The 23,688-nt window shown below is 49.2% G+C and overlaps 1 protein-coding gene across 1 annotated transcript in view; it reads left to right on the top strand.

Moving 5' to 3' along the window:
- Positions 1-393: 393 nt before the first annotated feature.
- LOC135057340 (lysosomal alpha-glucosidase-like) overlaps positions 394-23,688 on the top strand; it is a 138,637-nt gene continuing 115,342 nt past the window's right edge. The window contains exons 1-3 of the mRNA XM_063963230.1: positions 394-792; positions 8,590-8,735; positions 20,374-20,539. Coding sequence (XP_063819300.1) covers positions 394-792; positions 8,590-8,735; positions 20,374-20,539 — 711 coding nt within the window. The remainder of the gene's footprint in view (positions 793-8,589; positions 8,736-20,373; positions 20,540-23,688) is intronic.

Raw genomic sequence — 23,688 nt, 5'->3', positions numbered from 1 at the left:
TCTTTTTATAGTATTTAGTTTGTTAAACTGAAACTAATAATAATGATACTACTACTACTACTACCACCACCACCAATACTACTTCTAGTGCTGCTACTACTACTACTACTACTACTACTACTACTACTACCACCAATACTTCTACTACTTCTAGTGCTGCTACTACTACTTCTACTACCACTACTTCTAGTGCTGCTGCTACTACTACTACTACTACTACTACTACTACTACTACTACTACTACTACTACTACTACAACTAATACTACTACTACTGCTGCTGGTACTACAACTAATACTACTACTACTAATTTCTACCTCCAATAATGCTAATAAAATTATCTAAGTTACTTTATATGTCTCCACTTGCAGGAAATACTAAATTTGGCTCAACATGTTCAAAGAGTCTCAAGGAAGAAAGAACCATTGGAAGACAGCATGGGGGCTATGGATGCTTTTTATGCTTTTTACAGTATGTATTGGAAAAGATCCTTCAAGATGCAGTGCAGCCGCTGGAAGCCGTTTTGACTGTGCACCAGAAAAGATTTTGAACAAAGATGAATGCGAAGCTCGTGGATGCTGTTATGTTGCAGAGGCTGATAGCTGGGGGCTCGGGCAGCCTTCGTGTTTTTACCCATCCGACTATCCCAGCTACAAGATGGTCAACCTAACAGAGACAGAGAGTGGTTACTCCGCAACCCTCATACGCTACAAGAAGACATTTATGCCAGATGATTTAATGACGTTGCAACTGGATATTTTATTTGAGACGGAATACAGGCTGCATTTTACTGTAAGTATGGAAGGCTGACAATTATTATTATTACATTTTATTTATAAAGGCACCACAAGTGTTTTGTAGCGCCATACATACAACACATTAGAACAATACAGGGTACACAGAACACAACATTACAGAAAAACTAAAACAGAGCACAGGTAACAATTAGCACCACAGTGCTCAGTACACAATACAGCCGAGATGAAAGGAAGCAAAGGAGTAATTGGCGTACTACTAGGAACAGAAAGCCATTGGAAGAGATGAACGGTTACAAGCGAGAGGAGATGTGAGTATAGATAGTCACTAAGTAGGAGAGAGCTGTAATTGAAGTACAAGTAAAGAGGGCTGTGAGAACAGGAGGGAAGAGGGATGTGCTCCAAGGAGTTTATAATCTAGGGGGAGGGGGGAGACAGATGGGTGACATGAGGCACAAGCAAGCGAAAGTTGGCCTAGTTGCAGGAAGTAAGCAAGGCAGAGATGGCCAAGCCATGAGGATGGAAGAGCGGCCTTGAGACTGGGTTATGCGGAAGGGTAGGCTTTGATGAACAGGTGAGATTTCAGTGCACGTTTGAAGCTTTGTAAGTTCGGGCAGAGTCTAAAAGAGTGATGGAGCTCCTTCCAGTGAATGGGGGCAGCCCGGACAAAATCTTGGATTCGTGCATGGGATGCAGTGACCAGGGTAGAGGAGGTAGTCATTGGCCAACTGGATAAGGTGGAAGGGAGAATGTATGGAGATGAGGTTGGAGATGTAGGGAGCAGTGGAGTTAGAGAGGGCTTTGTATGTGAGGGTGAGGAGTGTGAAGAGGATTCTGTAGGGGAATGGGAGCCAGTGCAGGTTTTGTCAAAGTGGAGTGGCAAATGTGGAGCAGCAGGAGAGAAAGATAGGTCTAGCTGGTAGTTGAAAAGAGATCAAAGTGGAGTGAGATGGAAGAGTGAGAGGCCAGTGAGGAGAATGTTGCAATAGTCAAGCCGTGAGTTGACTAGTGATTGGATAATAAGTTCAGTCACACTCTGGGAGAAGAACGGCCTGATCTCAGCAATGTTGTGTAGCTGGAACCGACAGGACTGAGCCAGAGATTGAACATGGGAGGCGAAGAAGAGGGAGCAGTTAGTTAAGAGTGATGACCAAGTAGCAGAGTTGGGGAGCGGAGTAGATGATGGTGTTGTCAACAGTGAACTTCAGGGAGTGCACAGACATCCACAAGGAGATGGCAGAGAGGCAGCTGGATACCTAAGAGAGTCAAGAGGGAGAGAGGTCAGGAGAGAAGAGTTATAGTTGCGTATCATCAGCATAGAAGTGGTATTGAAGGCCGATGGAGCTTATGAGCTCACAGTGGGAAGAGGTATACAGGGAGAAGAGAAGGGGTCTAAGGACAGAACCCTGGGGGACTCCAACAGGGAGGATGGAAGTGGGTGCGGTGTATCTAGAGGCAAACACAGAGAAGGAGTGGTTAGCAAGGTAAGATGTGAACCAGGCAAAGACAGTGCTGGAGAGGCCAATTGACTGTAGGGAGGAGAGGATGATCCAAAGTGTTGAAGGCTGCAGAGAGATCCAGGGGGATGAGCAGAAGTGACCCCTGGATTTGGCTGAAAGCAGGTCATTGGTGACTGATCAGGCCAGTTTCAGTGGAGTGGGTGAAAGCCAGATTGAATAGGACAATCTGAGCAGTTTATCTTTAACAAACATATGAGAGTCTTGATGAGTGCACTAATTTTCTCACACCAGCCTCTGACGAAAAATAAGAATTTACTCACCGGTAATTCTATTTCTCATAGTCCGTAGTGGATGCTGGGAACTCCGTAAGGACCATGGGGATTAGCGGCTCCGCAGGAGACTGGGCACAACTATAAAGAAAGCTTTTAGACTACTGGTGTGCACTGGCTCCTCCCACTAAGACCCTCCTCCAGACCTCAGTTAGGATACTGTGCCCGGAAGAGCTGACACAATTAGGAAGGATTTTGAATCCCGGGTAAGACTCATACCAGCCACACCAATCACACCGTATAACTCGTGATACAATACCCAGTTAACAGCATGATAACAACTGAGCCTCTCAACAGATAGCTCAACAATAACCCTTTAGTTAAGCAATAACTATATACAAGTATTGCAGACAATCCGCACTTGGGATGGGCGCCCAGCATCCACTACGGACTATGAGAAATAGAATTACCGGTGAGTAAATTCTTATTTTCTCTAACGTCCTAAGTGGATGCTGGGGACTCCGTAAGGACCATGGGGATTATACCAAAGCTCCCAAACGGGCGGGAGAGTGCGGATGACTCTGCAGCACCGAATGAGAGAACTCAAGGTCCTCCTCAGCCAGGGTATCAAATTTGTAGAATTTAGCAAACGTGTTTGCCCCTGACCAAGTAGCAGCTCGGCAAAGTTGAAGAGCCGAGACCCCTCGGGCAGCCGCCCAAGAAGAGCCCCTTTCCTTGTGGAATGGGCTTTTACTGATTTAGGATGCGGCAGTCCAGCCGCAGAATGTGCAAGCTGAATCGTACTACAGATCCAGCGAGCAATAGTCTGCTTAGAAGCTGGTGCACCCAACTTGTTGGGCGCATACAGGATAAAAAGCGAGTCAGTCTTCCTGACTCCAGCTGTCCTGGAAACATAAATTTTCAAGGCCCTGACTACATCCAACAACTTGGAAGCCTCCAAGTCATTCCAAGCCGCAGGCACCACGATAGGTTGGTTCAGATGAAAAGCTGATACCACTTTGGGGAGAAACTGGGGACGAGTCCTCAATTCTGCCCTATCCATATGGAAAATCAGATAATACTTGACAAAGCCGCCAATTCTGAAACACGCCTGGCCGAAGCCAAGGCCAACAACATGACCACTTTCCACGTGAGATATTTTAAATCCACGGTTTTCAGTGGCTCAAACCAATGTGACTTTAGGAAATCCAACACCACGTTGAGATCCCAAGGTGCCACTGGAGGCACAAAAGGGGGCTGAATATGCAGCACTCCCTTAACAAAAGTCAGAACTTCAGGTAGTGAAGCCAATTCTCTCTGGAAGAAAATCGATAGAGCCGAAATCTGGACCTTAATGGAACCCAATTTAAGGCCCATAGTCACCCCTGACTGTAGGAAGTGCAGGAACCGGCCCAGCTGAAATTCTTCCGTTGGGGCCTTCCTGGCCTCACACCACGCAACATATTTTCGCCATATGCGGTGATAATGGTTCGCGGTTACTTCTTTCCTAGCTTTTATCAGCGTAGGAATGACTTCCTCCGGAATGCCCTTTTCCTTCAGGATCCGGTGTTCAACCGCCATGCCGTCAAACGCAGCCGCGGTAAGTCTTGGAACAGACAGGGCCCCTGCTGCAGCAGGTCCTGTCTGAGTGGTAGAGGCCATGGGTCCTCTGACATAATTTCCTGAAGTTCCGGATACCACGCTCTTCTTGGCCAATCCGGAACAATGAGTATAGTTCTTACTCCTCTTCTCCTTATTATCCTCAGTACCTTTGGTATGAGAGGAAGAGGAGGGAACACATAAACCGATCGGTACACCCACGGTGTTACCAGAGCGTCCACAGCTATCGCCTGCTGGTCTCTTATTTTTCTAGCTTTTTGTTTAGGCGGGACGCCATCATGTCCACCAGTGGTTTTTCCCACTGGTTTACAATCATTTGAAAGACTTCTGGATGAAGTCCCCACTCTCCCGGGTGGAGGTCGTGCCTGCTGAGGAAGTCTGCTTCCCAGTTGTCCAGCCCCGGAATGAACACTGCTGACAGTGCTAACACGTGATTTTCCGACCATCGGAGAATCCTTGTGGCTTCTGCCATCGCCGTCCTGCTTCTCGTGCCGCCCTGTCGATTTACATGGGCGACTGCCGTGATGTTGTCTGACTGGATCAGTACCGGCTGGTTTTGAAGCAGGGGTTTTGCCTGACTTAGGGCATTGTAAATGGCCCTTAGTTCCAGAATATTTATGTGCAGGGAAGTCTCCTGACTTGACCATAGTCCTTGGAAGTTTCTTCCCTGTGTGACTGCTCCCCAGCCTCGAAGGCTGGCATCCGTGGTCACCAGGACCCAGTCCTGTATGCCGAATCTGCGGCCCTCTTGAAGATGAGCACTCTGCAGCCACCACAGCAGAGACACCCTTGTCCTTGGAGACAGGGTTATCAGACGATGCATCTGAAGATGCGATCCGGACCACTTGTCCAACAGGTCCCACTGAAAGGTTCTTGCATGAAACCTGCCGAATGGAATCGCTTCGTAGGAAGCTACCATTTTTACCAGGATCCGCGTGCAGTGATGCACCGACACCTGTTTTGGTTTTAGGAGGCCTCTGACTAGAGATGACAGCTCCTTGGCCTTCTCCTCCGGGAGAAACACTTTTCTCTGTTCTGTGTCCAGAACCATCCCTAGGAACAGCAGGCGTGTCGTAGGGATTTCAAATTTAAAATGGGTCTCACCGAACCTTCCGGTTTCAGTACCACAAACATTGTGGAATAGTAACCCCTTCCTTGTTGAAGTAGGGGCACCTTTACTATCACTTGTTGTGAATACAGCTTTTGAATTGCCTGTAACACTGCCTCCCTGCCTGAGGGAGTGGTTGGCAAGGCAGATTTGAGGAAACGGCGGGGGGGAGACGTCTCGAATTCCAGTTTGTACCCCTGAGATACTATTTGAAGGATCCAGGGATCCACCCGTGAGCGAGCCCACTGCTTGCTGAAATGCTTGAGACGGGCCCCCACCGTACCTGGCTCTGCCTGTGGAGCCCCAGCGTCATGCTGTGGACTTAGAGGAAGCGGGGGAGGACTTTTGCTCCTGGGAACTGGCTGTATGCTGCAGCTTTTTCCCTCTACCTCTGCCTCTGGGCAGAAAGGACGCGCCTTTAACCCGCTTGCCCCTATTGGGCCGAAAGGACTGTACCTGATAATACGGTGCTTTCTTTGGTTGTGAGGGAACATGGGGCAAAAATGTAGACTTCCCAGCTGTTGCTGTGGAAACGAGGTCCGAGAGACCATCCCCGAACAATTCCTCACCCTTATAAGGCAGAACTTCCATGTGTCGTTTGGAATCTGCATCACCTGTCCACTGCCGAGTCCATAACCCTCTCCTGGCAGAAATGGACATTGCACTAATTTTGGATGCCAGCCGGCAAATATCCCTCTGTGCATCCCTCATGTATAAAAGTGCGTCTTTTATATGCTCTACGTTCAGCAAAATAGTGTCCCTGTCTAGGGTATCTATATTTTCTGACAGGGAATCTGACCATGCAGCAGCAGTGCTGCACATCCAGGCTGAAGCTATAGCCGGTCTCAGTATCACACCTGTGTGTGTGTATATATAGATTTCAGGATAGCCTCCTGCTTTCTATCAGCAGATTCCTTCAGGGCGGCCGTATCCGGAGACGGTAGTGCCACCTTCTTTGACAAGCGTGTGAGCGCTTTATCCACCCTAGGGGATGTTTCCCAGCGTGACCTATCCTCTGGCGGGAAAGGGTACGCCATTAGTAACCTCTTAGAAATTACCATCTTTTTATCAGGGGAAGCCCACGCTTCTTCACACACTTCATTTAACTCTTCAGATGGAGGAAAAGCTACTGGTAGTTTTTTCTCTCCAAACATTATACCCTTTTTTGTGGTACCGGGGGTAACATCAGAAATGTGCAACACATTTTTCATTGCCTCAATCATGTAACGTGTGGCCCTACTTGAAGTTACATTAGTCTCTTCGTCGTCGACACTGGAGTCAGTATCCGTGTCGACATCTGTGTCAACCATCTGAGGTGGCGGGCGTTTTAGAGCCCCTGATGGTTTTTGAGACGCCTGGGCAGGCACAGGCTGAGAAGCCGGCTGTCCCACATTAGGTATGTCGTCAAACCTTTTATGTAAGGAGTCGACACTATCACGTAATTCCTTCCACAGCACCATCCACTCAGGCGTCGACCCCGCAGGGGGTGACATCACATTTACAGGCACCTGCTCCGCCTCCACATAAGCCTCCTCATCAAACATGTCGACACAGCCGTACCGACACACCGCATAAACACAGGGAATGCTCTGACAGAGGACAGGACCCCACAAAGCCCTTTGGGGAGACAGAGAGAGAGTATGCCAGCACACACCAGAGCGCTATATAACACTGGGATCCCACTATCAATGAGTGTTTTCCCTATAGCTGCTTTTTTATATATATATTACATATATATATATATCTATACTGCGCCTAAATTTAGTGCCCCCCCTCTCTTTTTTACCCTTCTGTAGTATTCTCAGACTGCAGGGGAGAGCCAGGGAGCTTCCTTCCAGCGGAACTGTGAGGGAAAAATGGCGCCAGTGTGCTGAGGGAGAAGCCCCGCCCCCTTTTCAGCGGACTTTCTCCCGCTTTTTCTGTGATACTGGCAGGGGTAATTTTACATCTATATAGCCTCTGGGACTATATATGATGTATATTTTGCCAGCCAAGGTGTTATTTATTGCCCTCAGGGCGCCCCCCCCAGCGCCCTGCACCCATCAGTGACCGAAGTATGAGGTGTACATGAGGAGCAATGGCGCACAGCTGCAGTGCTGTGCGCTACCTTGGTGAAGACTGAAGTCTTCTGCCGCCGATTTTCCGGACCTTCTTCGTGCTTCTGGCTCTGTAAGGGGGACGGCGGCGCGGCTCCGGGAACGAACACCAAGGTTGAGTCCTGCGGTCGATCCCTCTGGAGCTAATGGTGTCCAGTAGCCTAAGAAGCCCAAACTACCACCTGTTAGGTAGGTTCGCTTCTTCTCCCCTTAGTCCCTCGCTGCAGTGAGTCTATTGCCAGCAGATCTCACTGAAAATAAAAAACCTAAATATACTTTCTTTCTAGGTGTTCAGGAGAGCCCCTAGTGTGCATCCAGCTCGGCCGGGCACAAGAATCTAACTGAGGTCTGGAGGAGGGTCTTAGTGGGAGGAGCCAGTGCATACCAGTAGTCTAAAAGCTTTCTTTATAGTTGTGCCCAGTCTCCTGCGGAGCCGCTAATCCCCATGGTCCTTACGGAGTCCCCAGCATCCACTTAGGACGTTAGAGAAATGGCAGGTTGCCACCTCAGGCCTAGCATGTCAGGGACGAAGCTGGACTTTCCATCACCCAAAACAAAAACTGAACTCACCTCCCAACCACCCTCCTCCTGCACACATTTGTTCTTAAATTGTCTAATTTATATACTTCTGTAAATTGTCTTTGAAAAGCAGCATTTAAAACAGAAAATCTATATGGAAACCTTTATCCCCATATGCTTTCTACATGTCACTCACATCTCCCTAAATGCCAACTGACCTACCAGATGCTATCAGCCCCATTATTTCCTAATCACATTAGTCAGTCCACACACCATCTGTTAATCTCAAACCTATGCCTATACATATACATTTTCCCTAGCTTTCAGCAGCACCGTGTTGGCCATATTGTTCTCAAGCTCCATAAGTTGGGCTGTCTGGGAGCTCTGAGTCTAAGGTGGCCACTCACTTACTGCCAGACCCCATCACCATGAAGATACCTGATTTGTACATGTGCAGACCAATTTTGCACATGAACAAGATACCCTACAGTCATGCCACTGCAGTGTAAGGTTATGTGCAGTAGCCTCTCACCACATTGGAGACCATTACTTCTAGACTATTCTAGAAGGGTGGCGCCTTCCCCGATTGCCCCCTCACCTCCCCGGATTCACCACTGATTGTACCACTAAAGGTAGCCCCTAAGAGTCAAGTTCTATGTGTCACTGAAATCTAGATACTCTATAAGACATCAAAATAATATTTGTATTTTTACATTGCATTGCTGAATAACATCTTTCCTTTTGGCTTATTTCTGACTATAGATAAAAGATCCAGCTAAGAAACGCTATGAAGTTCCTATAGAAACACCATGTGTCCATGAGAAATCAGTACATACACAGTATGATATCAAATTTGCTGCTGAACCCTTTGGTTTAATAATCAGTAGAAAGAGCAATGGCCAAACCTTGTGAGTAGTTTTTGTCATACCCACATTTTACTCCTTATTGGAGATATGGGCCCTCGTTCCAAGTCGTTCGCTCGGTAATTTTCCTCGCATCGCAGCGTTTTTCAGCTTAGTGCGCATGCGCAATGTTCGCACTGCGACTGCGCCAAGTAATTTTGCTATGAAGATAGTTTTTTTACTCACGGCTTTTTCTTCGCTCCGGCGATCGTAGTGTGATTGACAGGAAATGGGTGTTACTGGGCGGAAACACGGCGTTTTATGGGCGTGTGGATAAAAACGCTACCGTTTCTGGAAAAAACGCGGGAGTGGCTGGAGAAACGGAGGAGTGTCTGGGCGAACGCTGGGGGTGTTTATGACGTCAAACCAGGAACGACAAGCACTGAACTGATCGCAGATGCCGAGTAAGTCTGAAGCTACTCTGAAACTGCTAAGTAGTTTGTAATCGCAATATTGCGAATACATCGTTCGCAATTTTAAGAAGCTAAGATTCACTCCCAGTAGGCGGCGGCTTAGCGTGTGTAACTCTGCTAAAATCGCCTTGCGAGCGAACAACTCGGAATGAGGGCCCTAGTCTAGAATGTGACTTATGAAGTGGTAACATTATGTTTGCATCACATGTATCTGTTTTTAAACGTATTTTTCTATCAATAACACTGCAATTGGGTAACAAAGTAAACTGCCCATATTTGCGGATGTTGGGTAATTATTAGTAGGATAGCTACTTTTTTTTAAAAGCAGAGTTTTTACATGGTGAGTTGGTTTAATTGCATGTGGTAGATTGCAAACAGCTATGTAAATAGCTAATAAAAAGTTACATACATAGCAATTTCTGCAAATTGCTCATTACTAGATTCCCCAAATATTCTCTTCCTTAGCCCGTTTAAACAGTGCTTTCATATAGTACTCAGATAATCTGGTATGTAGTTATGTCAACATTTAGGATTTCAACATGTTCAGAATGTTGACATTCATCACATCAAATTCACAATGTCGACATAATGTAGACATTGTCAGAATATCGACACTGTACGATGTCAAAAAGGTACAATGTCAACACATGATTCTAGGGTTAGAGTTATGCTGCAATTAGGGTTAGGGTTACATTAAGGATAGGATGCAATAAGGGTTAGGGTTAGATTAGGATGCAGGTAGGGTTAGATTAGGGATTGGCTGCAATTAGAGTTAGAGTTAGATTAGGGTTAGGCTGCAATTAGGGTTAGGTTTAGATTAGGGTTCGGCTGCAATTAGGGTTAGGGTGAGGTTAGGGTTAGGCTGCAATTAGGGTTAGGGTTAGGTTGCAATTATAGTTAGGGTTAGATTAGGTTTAAGCTGCAATTAGGGTTAGGGTTACATTAAGGATAGGCTGATTTAGGATTCCATTAAGGATAGAATGCAATTAGGGATAAGGTTAAATTAAATATAGGCTGCAATTATGGTTAGGGTTAGATTAAGGATAGGCTGCAATTAGGGTTAGGATTAGATTAGATTAGGGTTAGGATGAATTTAGGGATAGGGTTATATTAGGGTTAGGGTTCAATTATGATTAGGCTGCATTTAGGATTAGGGTCAATTTCAGAGTTAGAGTTTACATGTAAAATCCCATTGTCGATATTCTAAATGTCGCCAATAAGAATGTAAACATTCTGATTGTTGGCGTCATATAGTACACCTGATAACCCAGTTTAAATACAGAATTAAGCACAAATAATTGATCCACAGAAGTAGCTATTCATTCTCAGACCTCATAGAGGAAGTCATACCACAGTTATGTTTGCTACTAATATTTTATTACTGGGAACAAAAGGGTTAGATACAGCATGCAGCATATTTCCTGTGATTTGTTGTTCTACAGTGCTGCACACTTCTGATTTATAGACCCTACAATTCAGAGGAACATGATGTTCCTGTCAAATCTAGGAGTGTTGTAACTTGTTAGTAATATGGACGTTTTATTGTCCCAGATAAAGGCTGCACTGAAGTCTAATGGCCCTCAGAGGCTTCATGCCCAAATGAATGGCAAATCTCCTTGTCAAAGAGTGAGTGAGAAGGACCAGGCCTCCTGGATTCAGTACTGCATTAGGCTCCTAGTACTGGTATGCCAAGTAGTGATGAGTATCCACTTAGTGCTATCTGGCACAGTTCTTGTGGAACGGGTGGGCAGAGAGCAGTTTTATTTGGGTGCAGTTAACAGGTATCAAAACACAAAAATCTAAGGAAGTTAAGATGCTGATTATATATATGTATATATGTATATATGTAAGTTAATGTACAAAGGGGGCAATTCAGACCTGATTGTAGCAGCAAACTTGTTAGCAGTTGGGCAAAACCATGGGGGTCATTCCGACCCGATCGCTCTCTGCAGTTTGTCGCAGCGCAGCGATCGGGTCGGAACTGCGCCAGCGCCGCAGTGTGCTGGCGCATGGCAGCTTTTGTTACCTAGCGATCGCCTCTGAGACAGAGGAGGTCGCTAGGTGGGAGGGGGCTGAACGGCGGCATTAAGCCACCATTTAGGGGGAGCGGTCCGGCCAATGCAGGCGTGGCCGGACCGGGGTGGGGGGGCGGGCCGCGGTGGCTGCATGACGTCTCACTCAGCCGCTGCGGCCAGCGGGAGCGACGATCAACTCCCGGCCAGCCACAGAAGCTGCGCTGGCCGGGAGTTACTTCTCAAATACAAAGGCATCGCCTCTGTGCGATGCTTTTGTATTTGTGCGGGGTGGCCGGCACTGACATGCGGGGCGAACTAGCCTTGTGCTGGGCGTCCCCCCACATGTCTGAGTTTACGATCGTAGCTGTGCTAAATTTAGCACAGCTACGATCAACTCGGAATGACCCCCCATGTGCACTGCAGTTGTGGCAGATATAGAATTTGCAGAGAGTTAGATTTGGGTGGGTTATTTTGTTCCTGTGCAGGGTAAATACTGGCTGCTTTATTTTTACACTGCAATTTAGATTTCAGTTTGAACACAACCACACCCAAATCTAACTCTCTCTGAAGATGTTATATCTGTTGTCGTCCCCCCACCCCCCGCAGTGCACATGGTTTTGCCCAGGGGCGGATAGGGAAACAAAAGTGGCCCTGGAAAAGTTTCTAGAAGTGGCCTCATGTGGGTGGCACCAAACCAACTGTAGGCGGAGCCAATACCACAGTAGGCGGGATTACTACTTCAAAATGTAATGTAGGCGTAGTTACACCAACAAAAAACAGAGCATGTCATATTAGCAGGACCTAACACATTAAAAAGTTTCAAAAGTATTGTGTTGCAGCAGAAGTAATTAAGAAATTAAAACTGGGGTGACATTTAATCCTTTGCACACTTACTAAATATATCAGTAAATTTCCTGAAAGCATCTCCTCTCTCTCTCTGTCCATCTCCTGCATTTGTATCTCTGCCTCTTAGGGGTCACTTCAATTGACTAGCTCTGGAAGCTCCCTCACAGCGCTATTCAATCCATGTTGAATTGATTTGACCCCTTAGTCTATCTCCCCCACTAAGTCCAACTCATTTCCTCCGCCACCGACTTTCTGTCCCATTCGGTGGAGTCATGGGTGAAGGTAGTTGGCACCCCCTGTAAACTACAAATATGTGTCCTAACCACTATACTGTTTAAATGAACAGTGCATGCTGAAAGCGCGGTGCAAAATAAGGGGTGTGACATCACAAGTAAGGGGCGTGGCCACACAATAGTACCAATTCTAATTACGCCACACAGTAGAACAATCTTATTGTCATTACACTGTACCTCTATTTCATATTACACCACAGAGAGTAGTGCCCCTTATTCACATTATGACAGAGAGTACTGTCCCAAATTCACACTACTCTACACAGTAGTGTCCTTTTTACACATGCCCACAGTATCAGTTCCACTTATACACATAGTAAATGCCCATGGTAGCAGTGCCCCTTATACACATAATAAATGTCACCCCCCACCCTACTTGCCTCATCTGTCACTGGTGTCTGCTCTCAGCACGCCACCGGCTACTCATTCCCACCGCAGCCCAGCACTGAGGGAGGTGGACTAAGGGTGTCAGTCACAGTCTAGCGCCGCCTGCCAACCCTATCTATTTATGTGGGAGCTGCGGCTGCACTACAGAATTCTCATGGCCGGGCAAGGCGGGCCTCCAAATAGAACTGACGGAACGTAGTTCCGCCCCGTTCTGGCCCATTTTAACCCCAAGTCCCTACCATTAATTTGTATCTAATTATATATGTGCACATTTGTCTGTCTTTAACCCAACCATATCTGTATTGCAGTGATCGCAAAAACGCGCTATGGCATGTATTTTACCCGAGAATTGATGGTGGGGACTCAAAAACAAAAAAATGCAGGGTCCTTCAGGACGCGCTCTCTGACCAGCAGCGCTGTCCTGCGCTGTCAGTCAGTTTCCGTCTCCACGGCAACAGAGGGAGGAACTTGGAAGGGGAGGAGACCATGGAGAGTGTGTTCTCCCGCCCCGCCTCCCCTCACCGTCTGCTCCGTGCCCATATGACCGGAATCATCCTGCTGTCACAGCAGTCAGTGACAGCAGCATTTTGTGGTGCTTGCTGCGATCGGAAGTCTCAGCTCCGATCTTGCAGCAGAGACAGAGGGGGCAGGGGCAGAACTAGGCTCAATAAAGTGCCCGCGGCCGGAGGCATTATGCAAGACAGTGAGTCAGCCTGACTCATTATAGTGCACTGGCAGGTGTCTGCATCGCTGAGGGAGGAGGTGAGGCTGTCCGGCCGGTGGAATGTACCTCTCCCCTTCTCCATCCCCCAGCATGATTGGACGTTTTGTGCCTCCTGGATCGCTGGATCCACCCCTGGGACCAGCCACCCTATTGAGTATACAGCGCTATTCACTTCTGCCCGAGGAGGGAGAGAGAGAGAGGAGGAGGATCTGAGCACTATGCTGACTGGAAACCACCGCGGTGGCTGCAGCCTGTGTATCGCGGCACGGAGGATTTCGCAGGGAGGGGGGAAAAGCACTAAGCCTGGCCCAGTCAGTCTGCTCTGCCTGCCCCTAATACATGCAGTGCATGCAGCGATTTGCGTGTAATTAGGGGCGGAGCTTAGTGCAATGAACTGCCCGCCCCCATCAGAGACCTGTGCCTGAGCTGCTGGAGTTGGTAGTGTATTTCATGCTGCCTCCCCCTCACAGACACTCACCATCTTGTTCCTCTATATCTAACTTTCTCTCTCTGACACTCCTGTCTTGCTCCCCTCTCTCTCATGCACCTCTCTCTACCTGACACTCATGTGCCTCTCCCTGACACACACTCTCATGTGCCCTCTCTCTCTCTCCCTGATTCTCTCATGTGCCTCTCCCTCCCTCTCCCTGACACTCTGTCTTGCTCCTCTCTCTCCCTGACACACTCTCATGTGCCTCTCCGTCTCTCCCTGGCACATTCATGTGCCTCTCCCTCTCTCTCCGACTCTCTCTCTCTCTCATGTGCCTCTCCCTCTCTCCCTGACTCACTCTCTCTCATGTGCCTCTCCCTCTCTCCCTGACTCACTCTCATCAAGTGGGCTAAGGGACCTTTTCCGTCTGGGGGAGGAGTCACAACACAAGGGGGAGGAGCAAGGCCAGCGGGATAGTTCCTCTACTATCCACGCCAATGTAACAGGCACGGGGGTGGGGCCCTGGGGAACAAAGTTCGTCGCGCTCACTTACCAGCCTACGTACCTCACGCCTCCCGTCCTCCACCTTCAGTCCGTCGAAGTAGCTCAGACGGTACTGGCACACGTCCAGACACAGAACTTCCTGGGGTGACCTGAAACGAACGGGGGACACACTACGCAGGGGTGGCCTACACTGGGCTCAGTGAAGGGTCATCATTGGCACTTGTGGCCTCAGACTGGGTGCCCCTGTAGTGGTGCGAAGCACCAGGGGCGACCCTGAACGAAAACGCCCAAAGGGGAGGTGGGGGAGGGGCAACATACACCACGAACACACACGAAACACCTTTATGCTCACCAGCTATATACTCGGCTTCCGCCAGACGACTGGCCCTTCTTCTTTACTCCTGTAAGAGAACACACAACACAGCCCACGGGACGTGGCGCTGCTTACGCTTTATGACGGAGAGACACTTATACAAAGGTTATAGCACAACACCGTAATACTGTTTCAACCTTGTGGTACTCACCAAAGCGTACTTCCGACAGCCTACCTTTCATGGGGGCCTGGCTGTGGGGAAAACTGAGAACTCATCACACACGCGGCGTAGCGCCAACTTATGCGAACCTGCGGCCTAACGCCGACTTCAGCAACCTGCGGCCTATCGCCGACTTCAGCAACCTGCGGCCTATCGCCGACTTCAGCAACCTGCGGCATAACGCCGACTTCAGCAACCTGCGGCCTATCGCCGACTTCAGCAACCTGCGGCCTATCGCCAACTTCAGCAACCTGCGGCCTATCGCCGACTTCAGCAACCTGCGGCCTAGTGCCGACTTATGTACACACCATTGCGTTGGGCCTCCTTGCCCTGGATGCCCCCTGCCAATGTCTGCCTAACTGTGGGGGGATAATGGGGGCCTAACGCCCTTTGCTGCTCAGGCCTGGTGCCTGTTTTTGCCCCACGGGCCTAGTGCCCGCCTAAGGTGCCTCCGGCCAGTGGGCCTAATGCCCCCTTCGGTCCCCCGGGCCTAGCGCCCGCCTAATGCGCCTCAGGCCTAGTGCCTGCATGCCCCCCGGGCCTGGTGCCCGAATCCCTGGTGGTCTAGGGGAAGGGGGGGGGGGGCGACACCACCTGTACTTATCCGTCCAAAGGGCCACGGCTGGACCAAGCCTGGTCCGGCCACGCCCACCGCGTTGTCTTCGCCGGAGGTGGGATGGCTCCCACCACCTCCGGGCTTCCTGGAGACTTCACCTGGGCAGCGGTGGCCTGTGCAAGCTGTCCCAGGGCTTCCGAGGTCTTCACCGACGGGGGTCGGCTCCTTGTACTTCACCCAGCGTGCGGCGGCGTGTCTCAGCTCATTTGCAACTACCGCCGCCCTCCGGGACTTCCGGCGCCGTCTTCTTTCTTCTATCTTCAGGAGCTCTTCTCCGCTCCTTCTCCGTCGCCGAACTGACTTCACGCGCCCGGCGCTGGCTAAAACAAACCAGTGCCGGGGGGCGGGGCTATGACGCGGCGAGCCGGGATTGGCTCGCCGCCGCCACTCCCAATTGGCTCGCGGCTGGCGCCAAATTAAAAAAGCGGTGCTGTGATTGGCGGGGCCTGAGTCCCGGAGGATGCAGGCCCGCCGCCATCACCCGCGTGGAGCGGCGGTGGATATTCACCACCGCCCCCACGCCCGCTGCCGAACTCTGCAACCGGTCGGGCAGGGGATGACCGGACCAGGCCCGGCCCCCAGTGCTGCCCGGAGCCAGTGCGACCTCCGGCCCCATGGGATGGCGCCGAGCCATCCCAGGTAAGGAGGAAGGTGCAGGCTAGTAGCAGGGCCAGTGACCGCACGAGTACACTGGCCCTTGCTACATTCCTCCACGCTTTTTCCTTTGTGGTCCCCACAAAGCTGAAGATCGCCCTTGTCCTGGCGTCAGGACCTTCATCGCTAGTTCTGGAGGTTGGCCCCCGTTCAGGTGTCCCATCCGACGTATCTGCGCCTGCATCTGTGGAGGGAAAACTCACCTTCCCCCTTTGGCCTGGGGGTGCTATCCCCTTGGGGACCACCGTGGGGGGGGTAGACCCTCCATGGCGAGGGCGGTGGCCTCCTGGAGCTGGTTCCGGCGCTCTAGGACACTGGATTCCCCATCTGATGACATATCCTCCCACCCGTCGTCGTCATCCGGGTCGTCTGCAGGTTGGTCAGCAACACCGGGTTCCTCATCGGATGACATGGTCTCCCACTCGTCGTTATTGGATTCTTCAAGGATATCCGTAATCTGGTCGGAGACACTGGATTCCTCATCAGATGACACAGTCTCCCACCCATCGTCGTCGGGATCTTCCAGGTCGGTCCAGCTGGAGGATACGTCGTCCCTAGGCCAGGGGCACTCGGGCCGTTCGTGGTCGGGATCGCCGCAGCCCGTACATCTCTCTACCTCCCCTTCGCTCCGGTCGTCGTCCCAGGTGCAGCCCTTGTGGTCGCCGCCGTAGTCATCACAGGCAGACCAGTTGACCTCCCGCATCCGACGCTCCTCCTGGCGCCTGTCTGACGCTCCCTTCCTCTCGGCTTGCCCTTGGCGCCAATTCCTAATCGCCCGGGCTCAGGCGTGTGGGCAATCCGGCGATTCATGGTCCACTTCTCCACAGAGCGCGCACCAGGGCTCGTCCAAGCTCCGCTGGGTCCATTGTGGCCCCTCCGATTGGACTGCTTGGTCGCTGCAATCTCGGGGCCAATCCCTATGTTCCACGGGGATTGTTGATCTTGGGGGCTCGGTTGTGGAGTAATGCCCGCCGCTATGGATCCCTGCGACCAACGGCTGCGTCTCGACATCCACTCCAGCAGCAGGTGGCCGGGGGTACTCCTCCGTCTGCTGGCCCGTCTGGTAGGGGTCGGTGGTGGCTTGATGACGCTTCTTCTGGCGGCGCTCCTCTCGGTTACGCTTTATGGCTTGCTGCACTGCCCGTAGTAGGTCAGCAGACGTGAGGACGGGCCAGTTACTTCTATCCTCACATGCCAGGGGGTGGATCAGTTCTGGTGGCGTTCTCCAGATCGTGTCTGTCGTCCGCAGATCCTGCCGGCTACGCCAAATGTAAGAGGCACGGGGGTGGGGCCCTGGGGAACAAAGTTCGGCGCGCTCACTTACCAGCCTACGTACCTCACGCCTCCCGTCCTCCACCTTCAGTCCGTCGAAGTAGCTCAGACGGTACTGGCACACGTCCAGACACAGAACTTCCTTTGGTGACCTGAAACGAACGGGGGACACACTACGCAGGGGTGGCCTACACTGGGCTCAGTGAAGGGTCATCATTGGCACTTGTGGCCTCAGACTGGGTGCCCCCGTAGTGGTGCGAAGCACCAGGGGCGACCCTGAATGAAAACGCCCAAAGGGGAGGTGGGGGAGGGGCAACATACACCACGAACACACACGAAACACCTTTATGCTCACCAGCTATATACTCGGCTTCCGCCAGACGACTGGCCCTTCTTCTTTGCTCCTGTAAGAGAACACACAACACAGCCCACGGGACGTGGCGCTGCTTACGCTTTATGACGGAGAGACACTTATACAAAGGTTATAGCACAACACCGTAATACTGTTTCAACCTTGTGGTACTCACCAACGCGTACTTCCGACAGCCTACCTTTCATGGGGGCCTGGCTGTGGGGAAAACTGAGAACTCATCACACACGTGGCGTAGCGCCAACTTATGCGAACCTGCGGCCTAACGCCGACTTCAGCAACCTGCGGCCTAACGCCGACTTCAGCAACCTGCGGCCTATCGCCGACTTCAGCAACCTGCGGCCTATCGCCGACTTCAGCAACCTGCGGCGTAACGCCGACTTCAGCAACCTGCGGCGTAACGCCGACTTCAGCAACCTGCGTCCTAGTGCCGACTTATGTACACACCATTGCGTTGGGCCTCCTTGCCCTGGATGCCCCCTGCCAATGTCTGCCTAACTGTGGGGGGATAATGGGGGCCTAACGCCCTTTGCTGCTCAGGCCTGGTGCCTGTTTTTGCCCCACGGGCATAGTGCCCGCCTAAGGTGCCTCCGGCCAGTGGGCCTAATGCCCCCTTCGGTCCCCCGGGCCTAGCGCCCGCCTAATGCGCCTCAGGCCTAGTGCCTGCATGCCCCCCGGGCCTGGTGCCCGAATCCCTGGTGGTCTAGGGGAAGGGGGAGCGACACCGCCTGTACTTACCCGTCCAAAGGGCCACGGCTGGACCAAGCCTGGTCCGGCCATGCCCACCGCGTTGTCTTCGCCGGAGGTGGGATGGCTCCCACCACCTCCGGGCTTCCTGGAGACTTCACCTGGGCAGCAGTGGCTTGTGCAAGCTCTTTCGCTTTGCACACCGCTGTCCCAGGGCTTCCGAGGTCTTCACCGACGGGGGTCGGCTCCTTGTACTTCACCCGGCGGGCGGCGGCGTGTCTCAGCTCTTTTGCAACTACCGCCGCCCTCCGGGACTTCCAGCGCCGTCTTCTTTCTTCTATCTTCAGGAGCACTTCTCCGCTCCTTCTCCGTCGCCGAACTGACTTCACGCGCCCGGCGCTGGCTAAAACAAACCAGTGCCGGGGGGCGGGGCTATGACACGGCGAGCCGGGATTGGCTCGCCGCCGCCACTCCCGATTGGCTGCCAGTTCACGAGCCGTGATTGGCTCGCGGCTGGCGCCAAATTCAAAAAGCGGCGCTGTGATTGGCGGGGCCTGAGTCCCGGAGGATGCAGGCCCGCCGCCATCACCCGCGTGGAGCGGCAGTGGATATTCACTGCCGCCCCCACGCCCACTGCCGAACTCTGCAACCGGCCAGGCAGGGGAAGACCGGACCAGGCCCGGCCCCCAGTGCTGCCCGGAGCCAGTGCGACCTCCGGCCCCATGGGATGGCGCCGAGCCATCCCAGGTAAGGAGGAAGGTGCAGGCTAGTAGCAGGGCCAGTGACCGCACGAGTACACTGGCCCTTGCTACACCACCAACTATTACCTTTAGTAATCAGATGGTGAGCAAAGCGGAGCGGAGCGAGCCACCGAGCCCGAAGCGTGGCGAGCGAAGCGAGCCCGCGAGGGTACTTTTCGGGTACCCTGTTCGCCCGTAGCTCCTCCCCCTGGTGACGTGTCTCCGCCCCCAGATACGTCAGAAGGTCCCTTCTCCCACTCCGAAATAGAATCAACCCCACCGGGGGCCTTGTGGCACTAAAAATCATTGTTCCGAGTGGGGCCATATACTGTATATTTGTATTTTTTACAAGTGATTCAATTGCATTCTGTTTTTTGTCTAATGACACTCATGTAATTACTTCGCACTGCATTTGACGCATTCAGCTCTCAAAACGGGAATAAGAATACATTTACTTGCATTACATCACAAATGCTTTATGCAGTCTTACAAACTGATAGCATCTTACAGCTACCTTTAGCAACATGCCTCTTATCAGTTTTAATAGTATAGTATTATGGTGCCCATACACTAGTGCGATGCCCCGCGACATCGCAGGGCATCACACCGGCAGTTCAGGTGCGATGAAATCGCACCTGAACTGCCAAAGTGATCACCATGCTATAGATCGCATGGTAATCACGTGATCGGCACGTCACTGCCGAGTGGGAGTAGCCTGTGGCCGCTCCCAGCGGGTGCCCATCGCAGTGCGATATATCTCATGTGGTTTTAAAACCACATGCGATCGCGATGCGAGAGATATTAAGTGCAGCACATAATATCTTGAGACACGACATTCGAGCAGCGTGCCCGCGCATCGCGTCTCAAGGTACCTAAAATTTGCATCCAATCCTTCAATTTCTCTCACAGATGCGGTCGAAATCGAAGGTTAGCACCGATTATCTCACAAGTGTATGGGCACCATTATATTCATGCATCACAGCAATTGAATAATTTAAAAAAAAAAACAGTTTCCTAATTACCTACTAAAGATGGATGGATTGGTGCTTGGTTAACCCAGTTCTTGTTCTTTATAGTTTATATTTTTGTTTCTATTTTAGATGAATTAATGATTTGAGTCCATTGTAAGCAGAACAGAAATTTGCTTGTGTTTATTTCAGGTTAAACACCAGTGTGGCGCCATTTCTGTTTGCAGACCAATTCATCCAAATGTCCACAACTCTTCCTTCAAAATTTGTGTATGGTCTTGGTGAGCATCTCACATCCATTAACTTAGACTTCAACTGGAAACGATTAACATTCTGGAACAGAGACCTAATTCCACGGGTAAGGAAAACGTATAACAGGATGCTGAAAATACAATAAGTCTATTTTATTATTGTACATAGGTTTATGTTAAGTAAAACTTTTTAAAACCTTCATTACATAGAAAAAAAATATATGATTAACTCAACACCTTCTCAATGAGCAGGATCCACCAACAGCTTAGAAGATCTTGTCTCTGACAGAGCTACAATGTGTATTGTCCATACCCTGACTCAGAGCAGGCTAAGCTTATACACACAATATTCACCCTAGTGAAATATATTCAATTCATCTAGTCTAATGCAGAAGACAGTGCGCTGATGCTGAGTTTGCTTGACCAGATGCAAGTGCCGCTTCATATTTTGTGATGGCCTTTTAACATATAAGTACTCTTTTCCTTGAATCACTTACTTACATGCCACACTCCAGTGTACTGACTGTAGTGGGAATAATGTCTGTGGGCTTGTCTCCCCTCAACACGTAAGCAAGTTAAACGGATTAAGTGCATGAGCCTCCGCTTCTTGGACTGTGGGTCAGTTTATTCTCTGATCTTCCCAAAGCCAAAACACTTTTGTCTCCTACTGGGAGGGGGAAGGAGCAGAAAAGTGGTGTTCCTCTACTCAGATTGTGCTAATTCAATATAATGTAGATTTTAATTTACAGATAAATAATCAGCATATACAATATTAATACCGGCTGGCATCACAATAAAAAAAATTAAAGAACCCTTAAAAAAAACACTTGACACTGAGGAAGCCGCTGATACACACGAGGAGGTGGGGAAACGCGCCTGTCACTATCACCACGGATGGATCACAGCTCAAAGCATAGCTAATTGTGCTAGTCAGCCAGCCAGTCTGTTGAATTAAAAACCCTAGTGCTAAAGGGAATCAGGTGAGCACATTGCAACTACTGCCCACGAACTCCGGATAAGGCTGAGAGTGAGAGAGTCAGCCGGGAGGGGGAATGCAAAGCAGCCTGAATGCAATCCATCTTAATTGAGCCATGCTACATGGACTGCTCTATATAATAAATGTCACAATGATGCATGAACTACTTGAATGCTAACTATCTGTATGTGCGAGAAGTCACGGACTGTTAAATAATAACACTATACTAAATGCATGAATTGCTTGGATACCAACAAAATTTGTGAATAGGCTACTAAAAGCATACTGCAAGATATTTCTGTGGCATGGATACTAACCTTATATTTAGATACGTGGATAAATTAAGGACTTTATTAATACATGGTTCGCCTGATTACTAACAAAAAGCAGCTGAATATATAGCATTTGTTCATGTAAAAAACAAATGCATGGATAGTGTGAGTTCCATTTCTCTAAAGAGGAGCTTTAATTGTGTGTTTTTTTAAGGTTTTTTTTAATGTTTTTTTTTTTTTTTTTTTTTATGTGATGCCGGCCGGTATTAATATTGTATATGCTCTATTATTTATCTGTAAATTAAAATCTACATCAAATTGAATTAGCGCATTTTCATTGTTTTTTACTTTTTTTTTGCATATAAGGGGTTAAAAACCAATTACCCTTGAGAATTGCTGCATTCAATTCTGATCAATCGCAGCGCCAGGAAAATTTGGTTGGATTGTTCTCTACTCAGATTGTCTCTTGAGGCTGACTGCCACTAGCAAGTACATGCTGGTCTACGATAACCTCCTTCCATGTTGTAGCCTCTCCATTCAGTACCCATTCCTTCACTTTCAATTTGTATTGGGGAAGAAACTGTAACAGGAAAAGTTTAACCATAAATATAGTCCAACTTTTACAGTGCTGGTGTTTGCCAGGAGTGAACAACTTGGGTGGGACAGCTATCAGAGACACACCATATCAATCCAAACCACTTATTCCTGAATCGTAGTTTGTAAAAGACAAAGCTGAATTTGATGGGTTTTGGAGATGATAGAATTAGGAATGATAAAGCTGATGTTGGGGATTTGGAGAATGTAGAAGTATGAGGGATGAAACTGAAGTCAATAAACAGGCAAACAAGACTCTTGAAGCACCAAGATAGAAACTAAATTCCGAATTGCATGTGCTACAACAACTGGTATAAATGGAGGCCTTGTACAGATGAGGTGTGTTAGTTCCAATGGAATATGCCTTTAGCAAAGTTCATTAAGTGAAAGATAATAACCTGCTTTGCTTGCCAAATTGTCTTTCACTTAACCCAAGAGGACCAAAGCCCTTCTAGTGCATCATATACTGCACACCTCTCTTGGATCTGCAGGAATCAATGACTGGTTGGTAGATGCATTCCTGGTGGTTTTGGAAATGGGTGCTCATCACTTAATTCAGTAGGGCAGTGATTTTCAACCTTTTTTTACTCGCGGCACACCGAACAATGGCCCTCATTCTGAGTTGTTCGCTCGCTAGCTGCTTTTAGCAGCATTGCACACGCTAAGCCCCCGCCCTCTGGGAGTGTATCTTAGCTTGAGAAAAAACAACTTTGCAGAAGACTCTTGTGTGGGTGCACTCTTGTTTATGTTATATGACTAATAATTAAAACATAACTTTTATTAAATCACTTTAAAATGAATCCTCACTCTCATATTCCACCATATAGAATTATAATTATACCAATAAATGTACTCGTATAATCAGAAATGAATAAGAAGCCCAAAAGGGTTATTATCACAAAAAAAATTGGAAATGTTCTGGTTAGTCTATCACCAAAAGACTTGTAGGAGGATGTAGAGACTATGGCTCTACATCCAATTCCTAACCAACCAGCACAAGCGAAGCTTGTTTTAATGAGACCTCAATGGGTCTCATTAAAACAAGCTTCGCTTGTGCTGGTTGGTTAGGAATTGGATGTAGAGCCATAGTCTCTACATCCTCCTACAAGTCTTTTGGTGATAGACTAACCAGAACATTTCCAATTTTTTTTTGTGATAATAACCCTTTTGGGCTTCTTATTCATTTCTGATTATACGAGTACATTTATTGGTATAATTATAATTCTATATGGTGGAATATGAGAGTGAGGATTCATTTTAAAGTGATTTAATAAAAGTTATGTTTTAATTATTAGTCATATAACATAAACAAGAGTGCACCCACACAAGAGTCTTCTGCAAAGTTGTTTTTTCTCTAGTTTCTCCCTGACTCTGGGTGCACCACCAGGTATAAATGATAGGAAGTACACCTATA

Source organism: Pseudophryne corroboree, chromosome 3 (assembly GCF_028390025.1).
Source record: "Pseudophryne corroboree isolate aPseCor3 chromosome 3, aPseCor3.hap2, whole genome shotgun sequence".
Taxonomy (NCBI): domain Eukaryota; kingdom Metazoa; phylum Chordata; class Amphibia; order Anura; family Myobatrachidae; genus Pseudophryne; species Pseudophryne corroboree.
Note: the sequence above shows the minus strand (reverse complement) of the source record. Positions and strands in the feature narration are given on the sequence as shown.